This window comes from Telmatherina bonti (genome assembly GCF_933228915.1).
Source record: "Telmatherina bonti genome assembly, chromosome: 22".
Taxonomy (NCBI): Eukaryota; Metazoa; Chordata; class Actinopteri; order Atheriniformes; family Telmatherinidae; genus Telmatherina; species Telmatherina bonti.
Genome location: NC_136631.1, coordinates 21,958,674 through 21,971,903, shown reverse-complemented (window position 1 = coordinate 21,971,903; position 13,230 = coordinate 21,958,674). Strand labels below are relative to the sequence as shown.

General features: G+C 37.2%; 1 protein-coding gene across 9 annotated transcripts in view; it reads left to right on the top strand.

Annotated features, from left to right (window-relative positions):
* The first annotated feature begins 4,837 nt into the window (after positions 1-4,837).
* Positions 4,838-13,230, top strand: part of LOC306772644 (uncharacterized protein) — a 22,082-nt gene continuing 13,689 nt past the window's right edge. For 4 of the 9 annotated variants that reach the window (XM_079262214.1, XM_079262217.1, XM_079262216.1 and 1 more), the window contains exons 1-15: positions 4,839-5,206; positions 7,520-7,723; positions 7,832-7,915; positions 7,999-8,103; positions 8,193-8,348; positions 8,561-8,704; positions 8,823-8,966; positions 9,366-9,509; positions 9,649-9,768; positions 9,928-10,047; positions 10,139-10,183; positions 10,270-10,317; positions 10,413-10,439; positions 11,954-12,097; positions 12,194-13,153. In XM_079262214.1, coding sequence (XP_079118340.1) covers positions 5,197-5,206; positions 7,520-7,723; positions 7,832-7,915; positions 7,999-8,103; positions 8,193-8,348; positions 8,561-8,704; positions 8,823-8,966; positions 9,366-9,509; positions 9,649-9,768; positions 9,928-10,047; positions 10,139-10,183; positions 10,270-10,317; positions 10,413-10,439; positions 11,954-12,097; positions 12,194-13,153 — 2,455 coding nt within the window. In that variant the 5' untranslated portion in view covers positions 4,839-5,196. Of the gene's footprint in view, positions 5,207-7,519; positions 7,724-7,831; positions 7,916-7,998; positions 8,104-8,192; positions 8,349-8,560; positions 8,705-8,822; positions 8,967-9,365; positions 9,510-9,648; positions 9,769-9,927; positions 10,048-10,138; positions 10,184-10,269; positions 10,318-10,412; positions 10,440-11,953; positions 12,098-12,193; positions 13,154-13,230 lie in introns of all 9 variants that reach the window. The other 5 variants (XM_079262213.1, XM_079262215.1, XM_079262218.1 and 2 more) reach the window with 5 other exon arrangements.

The following is a 13,230-nucleotide window of genomic DNA, read 5'->3' as shown; positions in this document are numbered from 1 at the left end:
ACAAGCTTGAGACAAAGACGAATTCTGCGATCATGGAAAAAGTGGGTTTCATGCGGACTTTGGACACACTGATGCAAGAGCTTCAAGTATCTGAGATTTGTACAGATGCTCATTCCCCAATTCTAGACTTATTCAGTAAGTGGATTTGTAAGCAGTTCAATCATCTGCATGTAGTCTCAGAACACTTTCATCATTACCTACGGTGTTATTGACACGATTTCAAAATGATTATGCAACATTTGTTCTGACATATTTTTTGTTCACAGCTAAAGGTAAATACAAAAATAGTGGAGTCCACCACACACTGGACATCTGGGATGGCTTTCAAAGTTTGCTTAAAGAGGTCCATGCAGTAAGTTCAAGATTTCCACTTGCTTTCAGTCACTAACAGAGATTAAATGTGTTGTCATGGAAGATTCCGGTAAAAAATGCTTTTTCTCAATGTTCAGGCAGGACTGCAGAAGGAGTGCTCCATTTTACAAACATGGACTAAAGACATCTGCAATCATTTCTGGAATAGCTGTAAGACTGCAGACAACTATGAAGATTTTCTGGCAAGTATAATGAAAATCTGTCTAATTGTGTGTGTGTGTGTGTGTGTGTGTGTGTGTGTGTGTGTGTGTGTGTGTGTGTGTGTGTGTGTTGTTGTTTTTTTTTTTAAATGTGAAACGTCTTCAATTTTGCAATAACAAATTTAATAATACAATTTTATGTTTTTTCTTTCTATAGGACCTATGGATTGGACTCCTTCATCATGTTACAGGAGAACATGAATGGGCTCTTGGTGCGTGCCACCATGGCCCCCTGATGCAGAGCAGAAAGAAGCAGTGGATAAAGAGGGATTCCTTGGCACACCAGAGGCTAACAGAAATTGTTCTGGATGAACATTGGCTCAGAAATGTCCACAAATATTTAAGTTTCAGGTAAATCTTTAATTCTTTAATTCTTTTTTTTTTTTTTAGGTAAATCTGTACAGCTGCTTCCTGTTGTGCAGGTAATATGACTAATTGCAGATAGTTAGACCACACAGAGCTTGATGTTTATAATCTGGACATAAAATAGCTTGAAATAAAATACAGAAGGGCAAAGAGGACTACAGGAAAAAGCTAAGAAGTCAGCTCCAACAGAACCCATGAGGGATGTGTGGTCAGGAATTGAAAAGATTGCAGGCTTCCATGTTAAAGGTAGATCAGACTGATGGAAGTCTGGACAAAGCTAATGAGCTGAACATGTTCTTCAGTATGTTTAGTTCACCCCCCCCCCCTGCCTTCAGGTCAACAGACCACACACCCCTCATCAGGCTACAGCTATCCTGTCACAACTTTACTCTGTTACTCTGCAGCCATGATGCACCTTAGCACAGCTTCATCTCCCTCTACGTCTACTGAGACCTACATCTGCCTCCACCTTAAGCCTGTCTGCCTCCTGCAGTCAGGTGAAAAAGCAAATGGAGAGACTGAACTGGAAAAAGGCTGCAGGTCCAGATGGTTTCAGACCAAAAGACTACAGACCAGTTGCCCTACCATCATACGCATCAGGAAAGTCCTTGAGCGACTGGTATTGGCTCATTTTTATTAAAGTAAGTAAACATCTTTCAGGAACAATTACAGTTTGCTTATCATGATGGGCCTGGCGTTGACCTGCTTCAGAGAGTCCACTCTTTCTTTGAATTCTCAAGTGCTTTTAATACAATTCAGCCCGTCTGTTATGCAGCAAAATCCATAAATTCTACTTGGATACCTCCACAATCTCCTGGATGTATGACGCCTAACAAACAGACTACAGTTTGGGAGCAACTCTGAGTCCCGTCATGTGCAGAAATAATCTGATGAGTCTGCCGCAGTGGGATGCGTCACTGGTGGACAAGAAGCTGAGTACAGAGAGCCGACCAGTTTGTGAGATGTGCAGAAATAATTGCCTCATCTTGAACACAAACAAAGCAAAAAACAACATTGTTGACTTCAGGAGGAACAAAAGTAAACAAAACACTGTTTACATCCTGGAAAAAGAGGTGGATTTCAGCGAGACATCAGACTGGACTGGAAATGCAACACAGAAGCATCCATGAGAAGGACTAAGCAGGCGTTTGTTAAAGAAGCTGAGATCATTCAATGTCCACACTAATATGTTGTTTATTTCTATTAGTCTGCTGTGGAAAGTGAAATCAGCTTTGCAGCCAGTTTGTTTAAAATGAGGCCAGTGCAAGGAAGAAAGGTTGCAGAGATCATTCCTGCCAGCAGCCATCACCCTCTGAAACAAAGCACTATAATCTTTTAAATGAATTATTATTGGGGTTTTTTTTTTTTTTTTTTGTTCTTTTGTTTTTTTTACAGTAGTACACCATTGCAATTTTTCTTTGGGATTAATAAATAATTTTTTAATTGATTCTTTCTTAACAGATCGATTGCTGAGCTGGAATCCTTCTACAATTACATCCTGATGTATGCAAACAAGGGCTTCAGCTTCTCCCCTGCAGTGTATGCAGCCAGGACCATGCTGGCTGGCCTCGACTACAATCACCATGTCCTTAAACCCACTAAGACAAAAGCTGATGGCACATTCATGTAAGTTGTAAGAGCCCCACTGCGGTCCACTTGTGTTGTCCCACAAGCTCTTAAATAACGTCAACACACTGTCATTCCAGGTACCACAAAGTGCTCAACAGTAAGTCCCAGAAGTGGAGTTTGTACACCATGAAAGTGGAAAAAGATTACAGCTACATCAAAGATCTGCAGAGCGCAATACTGTGACGAGAGCTGCCTGCCGCAGAAGGAAAGTCAGACCACTAGAGAACTGCAGGGTCGCTTTACCATTCTGCCAACTTTTACCCGTTACTCTCTCTACACCTGACATTATTGTATATATTTCAATAGAAAATGGATTTTTTGTATGTTTGTTTTTACTGGCAGGGAAAAAAGAACTTACATAATGCTACGTTTCTTATTTCTGTTTTTCTTTTTAATGGTGTGATTATTTATTTAAAATGGTTTTTTTTTTTAAATGTTCTAAATTTTATGAGTGAAATAGAAAGAAACATTTATAAAGGCGTTGTGAGAATTTTTTGGGTTTTAGAAAAAAGGTCAGTGAATGGATGGTTGGTTGGATTTCTGCTGACCAGTCTAGTGGTGAAGCAATGCAGCTAAACAGTTCCTCTTAGTACAGCAGATACATTCATTTCTTGTCCACAGAATATGCTGTGTATCCAGAATGTAACTCTGCTATTATCCAGTCATATAATGCAGAATGCTGTTACATACAGAACTAAGCTGTCCAACTCAATGACATGACAAGAAGTCAAATAATAGAGAACTTGTCACATGACAAGGAATTCCTTTACATTATTGGTAACTCAAAGACATAAATCATAACATAATAAAATACAGACATGGAAATCTGTTACATAAAATGACTGACATCGAACTAAGCTACATTATATGGACCTAAATGCTTCTATAAATAACTAAACTTTAAAATGTAACTAAATGACGAACAGAAATAATGACATACAGCAATTCATGACAACATACAAAACTTGACATAATGGAAGTCAATAAAATGCACAACTAAACGACTAAATGGAAGATTATACAGATCATGATTGCATCATATCATACTCAATATGGAGTTCAATATACAGAACTCAGTTATGTATCTAATTCAATAACTAGACTCAATTTTGTCATTCAGAAGTCAAATACATCCTAAGGAATTCATCTCTGACAGAATTCACTTCAAACAACTCACTGACAGCGTGTATCAGACGGACATGACTGCTGCTGCTGACCTCTGTCAGATAATGACTGTGTATCAACGACAACAAACAGAACTGACTGATAAACAGCTAAACCAAATGGAACCAAATTATATCACATTTATATAACACGGCTGAATTACATCATACAGATGTTAAATGACAAGTTCCGTTACATCTTTCAGAACTTTGTAACACCATACAGAATTGAACTGTAACAACTGGAACTGGATGCCATTGAATGACAGACACAAGTCAATTACATCATATGGACCCCAATGACAACACAGAACCGATATACTGTAAATGATATGTGGAACTCCCATGACACCGGATAGGACTCATTGACATCATATGGAACTAAGTACCAGGCTTCTGTGTTTCCTGTTCGAATATTGCCTCATTTCCAGACCACTGCTGCTCATACACCAGCAGAAATGATGATGGGGTGTAAGCCTTAACACAGGGGTGTCCAGCTCCGGTCCGCAACACTGCAGGTTTTAGTTGTGTCCCTAATCCAACACACCTAAATCAAATAAATGGCTCTCTTTAGCAGCTTGTTGTCAAGTTCTGCCCAATCATATAGACCCATTAATCAGGTATGCTGCAGAAGGAAACATCCAAAAGCTGCAGGACATCCGCTCTTGGGGACCAAATTTGAATACCTCTGCCATAACATGATAAAATACCTAAATAATATTTTCTTTCATAAAAGAACGTGAGTGGGCCTGAGATGTAATTACATTGTTACCAAGCTGCAACATTAAAAAGGACCATTAAAGACTGTCATCCATGCTTGCGTTTGTGCACATAAGCTAGTTTGTTTTTATGGTGAGCAGATCTTGTGATCTAATGGCAACCAGAAGGGGTGCTCTACTCAGCTAGTTGATCTAATGTCACACACCCTTGAACTGCCAAAAAAGGCCTGTAAGAGCAGCTGGTGTGCAGCTTCTGCTAAGAATAACCTGGACTTTCTGGAGGATAAAGTTACTGTGAAGTTCTCTGCTCTCTCTGCTGACCTATACCCATGTGAGGCTCCAATAATGCTGGGTGGGATTCTCTCTGTTCCCCTCACCCTACCCACCCCTCTGCTTAGCTTGGCTCTTTTTTTACCCTGCTTGCTTTGCCCCGACATCCCAAAACTCCATTCAACAATGCTGCCGAACTGGCAGCTCTAAATTTCCCAACACCTGAGAGCTTTCATTTTTTCCCCCCACTTCCCTATTTTTTATTTTTCCTTTTCCCCTTTTCCAATGACACGGCTGAGGAAACAGGGTGATCAACCTCATGCAAATGGAATAATTTACCAACTGGGAATTGGACTTTTTTTTTAACTAATAAGTTGATGGTGATTGGATATATTGAGGCTGTCACCAGTCAGCTCTGCATGAGTGGGCTTTGCCCTCAGCTCATTGGATTCTACCTGAAATAATCCTCACATCACCATGGCTGAAGGTAGGATTAATGTACCTGTGACATCAACCACTGCTGGTCAGAGTAACCAACTGTGCATGGTACAGCTTAAAAGTCTTGACTAAAACATGATGTGTGATAAATAAACTGAAGTGTTTTGATAAGCCGTGTTCTCTTTGGAAGCTGTGTTGAAAGCTAGTTGCTATAAATACAAGATATCATATAGCCAGAGTATTAACATTGGCCTCCTGTGACGGACATGACTACTGCTGCTGACCTCTGGATTTCCAACTGTGGTGGAGGAAGAGTTTACATTATTTTGTTAAATTAAAGCATATACTCACTTGTTACAATACACAATGACATCTAAAAGTCCTGACTTCTAAAACATAATGACAACACACATTAATGCTATAGTTCTACTGTCTGAAAGCCCTGGTTCTACAGCAAAATCATCCCAAAGTCTGTTATGTTATTACGAATAACGTCATTATAGATTAATGATGCACATTTGTTTAAGTTGCATTTTACTGTTTATTGTAATCCCTGTTTATACCCTTTGGCCCACTAGTGCAGTACTAACCTGTGGGGCCACTAGTTTGTTCAACAATTTGTTCATTTACATTTCAAAATTGATTCTTGAAAATGTTAAAATTTAAATTTTGATGATATAAACTATTAAAAAAGCTCATATCAGCTGTTGCAGAGCTGATATGAAGAAAACTAACATGTTAAGTGCTGAAGGTTGATCATCTGTAAGTGAGTTGTATTTCTTTGGGTTTTTTTTTTTCCTTTCTAAATCCATTTAAAATTACTTCGTGCATCTTGCTTCATATCTATTTTTTATGTTTAGGGCTTGAACTATGTCAACAAATAGCAAACTAACAAGCAGCTTTCCTTTCAGGTTTGTGCAGATATGATGTATTGTGGGACACTGACATAATCTGTCCATCCTGGAAAACTAAACTGGAGGATGGGAATTGCTTCTGAGCATCTAAACCCAGTTACACATGGAGATTTGTCATATGTTGATACATGCTTACAGTTCATTAAACAGTTTCTTTTCTTACAACTTGACAAAAGTTCTAAAGTACAGAACAACAGATATTGTGATACTTTTAATTGATGCTTTAAAAAGACACAAGCAATCTGGACTGCCCCGACAAGTAAAGAAAAAAGTGACACTGAAAACTGCTAAACTGGATTAATGAATTCCTGTAAATCAGAAATTCTAGTTGGGGTGTTGTTGTTGTTGTTGTAAAATGTCTGCAAAGAGTGAAAAGATTTTATGCTTGCAGTCAAATAAATCTCTTTGGATAAGATGCAACAGATAGATTTACTGTCTCCACTGTGGAACGTGTTAATCCTGTGATTAAATAGGCGCTATCATCTATCTGCCATCATTTGACTGCATCTGTGCTGGTGATTAGATGAAGGAAGGACACGATTTTCCACGGGAACTTCCTCATCAAATATCTGACTAATCTGTGTTACAAGTTTAATTGTTACTAAAATATTGGGAGAACTGTGAGATGAAGATTGCAAATTTTTGTAATTTATTGGTTGCAAGATCTTGATGGCATCTAATCTTTACAGCCTGATATTCAAAGCAAAACTAAATATATGATGGGCTTCAGCAACATGAATTGCTCTACTCTGTTTTGAACATGTTCTTGTTATTGTGATTGCATTTGGTGTATATGTTTTTGAACACACAGCATGTAACGTGTGCTGAAACTGCACTGGACTCAGTCATTTATTATAAACCCCATCATACGCATTTTGCTATTTGAATGGTGAAGTATTTAATGATCAAAAAGCTGGTCTTAGCAACCTTATGCTGTGTAGTTAAGAAATGCAGTTTTTCTGCTTTCTTCTGCTTTGAAGAATCATGCAATTTGTACTCATGAGGAATTTAATGCTAAAGGAGACTTTTGCCATCCGTTTGTTTTAATGTTCAACTAATTATGTATTCCTGAGACTAATAATAACAACAACAACAATAATAACAACAATAATAATATTTATGATGATGATAATAATAATAATAATAATAATAATAATAATAATAATAAATAAATAAATAACTTATTTACACCTATGTTTTTGAGAAATTTATGCTGGGGTGTGTCACTGCCCTCTGGTGGACAAGTTTAGAATAAATATTTGGTATTTATTCAGTGCAACTGTCTGGCATAAATATTTTTAAATAATGTAGCAACACTGACACAGTTGATGCATATTTATATTTATAAAAAAAAAAAAAAAAGTAAGAAATAAAGAAAAAGAAAAGCCTGGTTAATGCCCTGAGGATGATTTGTTTTGTTTTGTTGTTTTTTTTTTTGCCAAATACAGGAGGCAAATCTCCCTCTATCCCTGCTCCCAGTGAGTCCAGTGGAGCAGCAGCACCACAGACGAGCTCCCTCAGATCAAAAGGTCTGGGGCTCCTCAGGAAGCTGAAAATGTCAGTGGAGCTGCTGATTGCATTGGCTGCTCTCTTGTCCTGGGTAATTGTGGGTGTGGTAATGTTTGACTTTGTGGAATACAAGGCAGTTCCTGGTAAGTAAAAAAAAAAACAACAACCTAAAACTGTGTTCCCAGAATCTCTCCAAAAGATTTTAGTCTCCAGAGATGCTGAATTTTGAGTTTGTTCGTGATTATTTTTAGACATTCAGCAAATTATTACGGACCCCGTTCAAACTGTAAATGATGCTGTTGATGAGGCGTCCAGCCTGCTTAATAAGTTTCAAGGTACGCACAATGGGACATTTAGCATAACACTTTCACTGCATGTCATGTTAGGACCTGTAATTTATCCTGGGCTTCTGTCACAGAGTGTGCACCTGATTTAAGTGACCCTAGATCTGCTGCCATTTACGCATCTGAGGAAATAACAGCAGCAAAAGATGGATTTGTTCGCTACCTTTCAGACGAGGAAGGTATGAAAAACTCACTTCCACTAAAAAGTATATAATAGGCAAAAAATACTTCAGTAATAGTATGAGGTTCTTCTGTCCCCAAATCACAGGAAACTTCTACCTCAGCTACGTTGACCCTGTTGTCATTGGTAGACAAGCTTTCCATTCCACTAATGACTTAATAAGTGGAACGGTGGATTCCCTCAGGGACACACTGTGCACTGTGGTGGACACAATATGGGATACAATACTGGATATAAATAAAGGTGGGTGTTACATTTCTAATGATTAGATCTAACTTTCATGTTTTTTCTTGTTTCACACGTAATCAAATAACATCTAGAAAGCTGAAAACGTTTGAGCAATTTTGCTAAACTTTGCTTGCATCTAACCTCCTGGTTCAAGCATTAATAAATTAATTAATAAATAACAAATTAATCTGAGCGTGTCCATTGCAAATGCCCTTTTTTCTCCTCAGGAAAAATAGATCTTAGCTACATTGACCCTGTGGTAGTAGGAAGAGGTGTTTTCAGTGTTACTAATGAGTTCATGTGTGGAGTGGGGGGCTACATCCAAGCTGTGCTCTGCTTCATACTGGACACTGTACTGGATGTAGTAAAAGGTATTTACTCTCTGTTGTTTTAACCTTCACCCTCTTAACATTTAAGATGGACTGTTTAGCCTGATTCACATATTATTGTCTCGCTGTGTCTGTGCTTACTTTTTTAATGTTTTCTCAGGAACCACTGACGTCAGCTTCATTGACCCTGTGGTGATCGGCAGAAAAATCTTTAGTGTTACAAATGACACAGTGAATGGAGTGGTGGGCTATGTCCAGGACATTTTTTGTGCCTTCTTGGACACCATACTGGACATATGTAAAGGTACATACACTTTCATTTTATTACTGCTTTTTTTTGTTGTTTAATTTGAACTTTTATTTAAATTAAAAATGTTATTTTGTCTGAAATAAAGACACACACACACACACACACACACACACACACACACACACACACACACACACACACACATATATATATATATATATATATATATATATATATATATATACATATATCAAAAACTCATTAAATACATGTTTGTGTTTGTGAACTAGATTGAAACTTAATTAAGTACTGGTACACATAAGGCAATAAGCAGCCAACAATCAGAGCCATTTAGTTTTTCCCTGTTTTTTTTCTAATTCTCACGCAACACTGAATTTGAGGGCTGAAGTAACTTACTGGAGCATTCCCCTAAATGTGTGCTATTATTTTTAGGAACAACTGACATCAGCTTTATCGATCCTGTGGTCATTGGCAGAAATGTCTTCAGTGTCACTAATGGTTTTGTGAGTGGAATAGCAGCATACATCCAGGATGTGCTCTGTGCAATCTTAGATGTGATACTGGATATATTAAAAGGTATCATGTCTGCTGAGGGTTTTTTAAATTTCTTTAAACTACACTATTTGGCATTAAAATTCTCACAATACTTTATTCTGTTAGCTGCAATTCCCCACAAACCTCATGAACAGTTGTTTTCTTTTTTGTTTTCTGACAGATGTCCAGCAGGTTGTGGGATTTAGTCCCATTTCAGTCCTGAAGACAACAACAGAAATGGCCAAAGAACAGATTAACGTGGTTTTGAGCTTCTTCTCTGCAACTCTGATTGGAGAACAAGGTTTGCTATGACAACATAACAAAATATGGTCACCAAATTATCAGTAAAACATCAGAAAGATGATAAATAAGGACCAACACATAGGCAACTTTTCTGTATTTGTAAAGTAAAGGGACATGAAGACGTTCTTACTCAAACTATTGAACTTGGATTTTTCAGGGATTGCACCTGAACTGTCCGTCGACCCAATGAAGGTTGTTGAAGAAGCAGTGTTGGAATTCAGTGACAAAAAGGATTTGTTCTTGGGGTACATGTCAAGCATGCTTGTTGGTGATCAAGGTGGGATTTTTTTAAATAAATTATACAAAAAGATTTAAAAAAAAATAAAAATAAAAAAAGGACTAATGCATTTCACTTTTTCTTGTTTTAGGCGAACCAGTTGCACCACCAGTTGTAAATGTTGTCACCGAAAAAGGTTTTACTTTTTAAAGATGTGAATGATTATCTATCCCTGTACTGCTTGTCGGTCTTTAAAAAACATCTTTCCTTCTTTTCATTTAGATGAAACTGCAGCTTCTATATCAGATAGTCATTTGGTGAGAAGGAAAGGTATGTTCTACTACAACCTTTTTCTGTATTTTACTGCAATAAATGAATCCCGTTAAAACAAATTAAACATAATCCTTCAAATCTTTTACACACAGGTGAATTTCTACCTCCACTTGAAAAAGGTGAGAAAACACTTCCTTATTGCGCATGTATTTAAAATGCATTTTCCAAAGAGAGCAAATAGACCTGCTCAGTTTGTCATTTTTCCATCTTTTCCTGCATGTCTGCAGTGGTTTTTGTTACCATTACCAAAACAGTTTCATAACATGGTTGTCCTAAAGGATTTCCTTCTAGTCTGGTGTAAATAAGAAGAACTGAAACACATTAAAATGATTGTTGTAATAAACTCTATTTGTACCTCCTACATTGTAGCATGGACAAATATGCATCATAACCTCTATCATAAGAAATGTTTAAAGCAATGACACTGTTGTGGATTTGATGACTGCATTCCCCCCTTTCTTTGCCTCACTGACCTTGTGTTATAACTTTTTACAAAACTGAGAAGTAATTAGTTTTGCTGTGATTTTGATCCTGTAATCATGTGTCTATGTTTAAAAAAATGTCTGGTTAACGCTACTTTGCTTTGTTTAATTATTTACATGTTTCTCATTTGCATCGTTCTGTGAATTTGTGTGCATCTTTTGTCTGACTGAGTGGTTCATTTATCTGTATTTTACCTGTATAAACAGTCACGTGTACAGTAAAGTCTTGAAATATTTGGATGCTGACTCAACTAAAAGTACAGGGATTTGTTAAGTGTGGGTTTAATGAGCAGAGTTTATCTTAATGTAAAGTGATGATAAATAAAAAAGTCTGGTGTGTTGTGAGAGATAAAAGAAGAGACTCTTGAACCTGGAAACAACAGAAGGACTGTAAATGTTATAAAAGACGATGGTGAATGAACATGGCGTTTCCATGGAAATGAAAATCACTTTTATCCAAATAAAAAACATTTTCCAGTCCAGATCATAGTCTAAATCTGTGATCAAATGCTTCAAGTTACACAAGGTTTACCACAAAGGACAACATAGATTTTACCAAAAAAAACAAACAATCAATAAAACAAAGAAAAAACATTATTTTAAAGTTGAAACTAAGAGCAACCTGGAGAACAGCTTATTGTGATGCCCATGCTGATTTGTTGCATTACAAATAAGGAATCCTCCATATGGAGCTCATTTCTAAACCCTATGTCTAGTTTAAATGTGAATACTTTGAGATCACAACTCATAAACTGCAAGATGACAAAAAACTGTTACAGTATCCAAATATTTACACCCTTGACTACATATTTTTGATATGTCTTATCTGGATCATGTGTTTCTCCGTGTTTCTTATGGGATCTGTGCATGTAATTATACAAGCCACATGTGAAATAAGGGTAGATTATACGGCATCCCATGATTATTCTTGGTTGGTAATAATTTTACAAAGAAATTGGAACATGTAGTGTATACTATTATGTATAATGTTATTTCAATTACATGATATCATCATCATTGCTGCCATTTCCTTCCATTTCCTCCCATTAAATTCCCACTGTACCCTAAATTACATTTTAAGTTTCAATTCCTTGAAAAATGCCAAAGATGAGGACTTCAGATTAAAGTGATGACAAAGGTTCACGATACAGTTGCAGAGATCATGCACACTGCTGAAGATGAAGCTGCCTCTTCTGCAGAGATGAAGGCAGACTCTGAAACAGAGGAGGTGGAAGTGGAAGATCCCACTGAAGCTGTTGGTGAAGCAGGAGTGCCTGAGGCAGAAGATGATGAGGGTATTCCTATATTTCTGTTTTTTTTTTTTAAACAATCACATTCATTAGATTGAAAACCAGTAACAGATTCTAAACTCACTGCTATCCCGGTACTAGTGAAACATGTTGAAGAAACACAACCAGAAACTTCACAGACGGAGGAGAAAACCATTGATAATGACAGCAAGGAGGAGGGAAGGAGAGCGAAAGAAGAGGCTGATAATGAGGAAGAGGAGATAAAAACACAAGACGATAAAGAACAGCTGGAGAAAGAGGAAAAGCAGAAAGTGGAGGAAGATGATGGTAAAGATGAGAAGGAAATCACTACAGGACATGAACAAGAAGAGACAGGCATGAAGACAAAAGAAGTTCCAAGAGAACAGGAGGAGGAAAAAACGGCAACAGCAGTGGGAGCGGTAGAAGATGGAGAGGAGGATGCTTTGGCAGATGATGAGACAAAAGAGACCAAACCTGAGGAAATTATACAAGATCAGGAGGAAATGGCACATGATGAAGGGACCAAACATAGAGGAGATTTGGAACAACAAAAGAGAGATGAAGAGGTTACCACAACAGAAAAATTAGAAGACATGGAGAAAGAGGAAGATAAAACAAAAGTAAAAAATCTAGAAGATGAAGAGATGGACAAGGAAGAGGAGACAATATCAGAGACAAATACTGAAGATGGAAATCTTCATTTTGAAGGAAAAAGACATAGAATAACTGACAGCAATGTCAGGGATCAAACGGAAAAAGCTGACGAAGAAAAAGAGAAAGAAGAGGAAAAAGATTCATCGGCCAAATTGGCAATTGAGCTTGACATTCTGTCAACCAAAAACCTTTTAAATGACAGTAAAATACTTGGATCTGATGAAGATGAGGAGGAGGAAGCAGAAACTGTTTCACCACCCAATTATGACCAATTATTCACTGATGTAAGTGATGTTCATGATGAAAATAACAACAATAGTGAAAGCAGGAAAACTGAGCCTGAACGAAGGAGAAGGATTCGTACTCGCTATGAGAGGCTCAGAAAAGTTTCACACAAAGAAGAACAAATGGATAAATATGAGAAAGGTACTAAACCTCCTGTTATCATAAATCATCCTGTTTCCACTATAACATGTTCACTGTGTTGATGATTAATATATTAA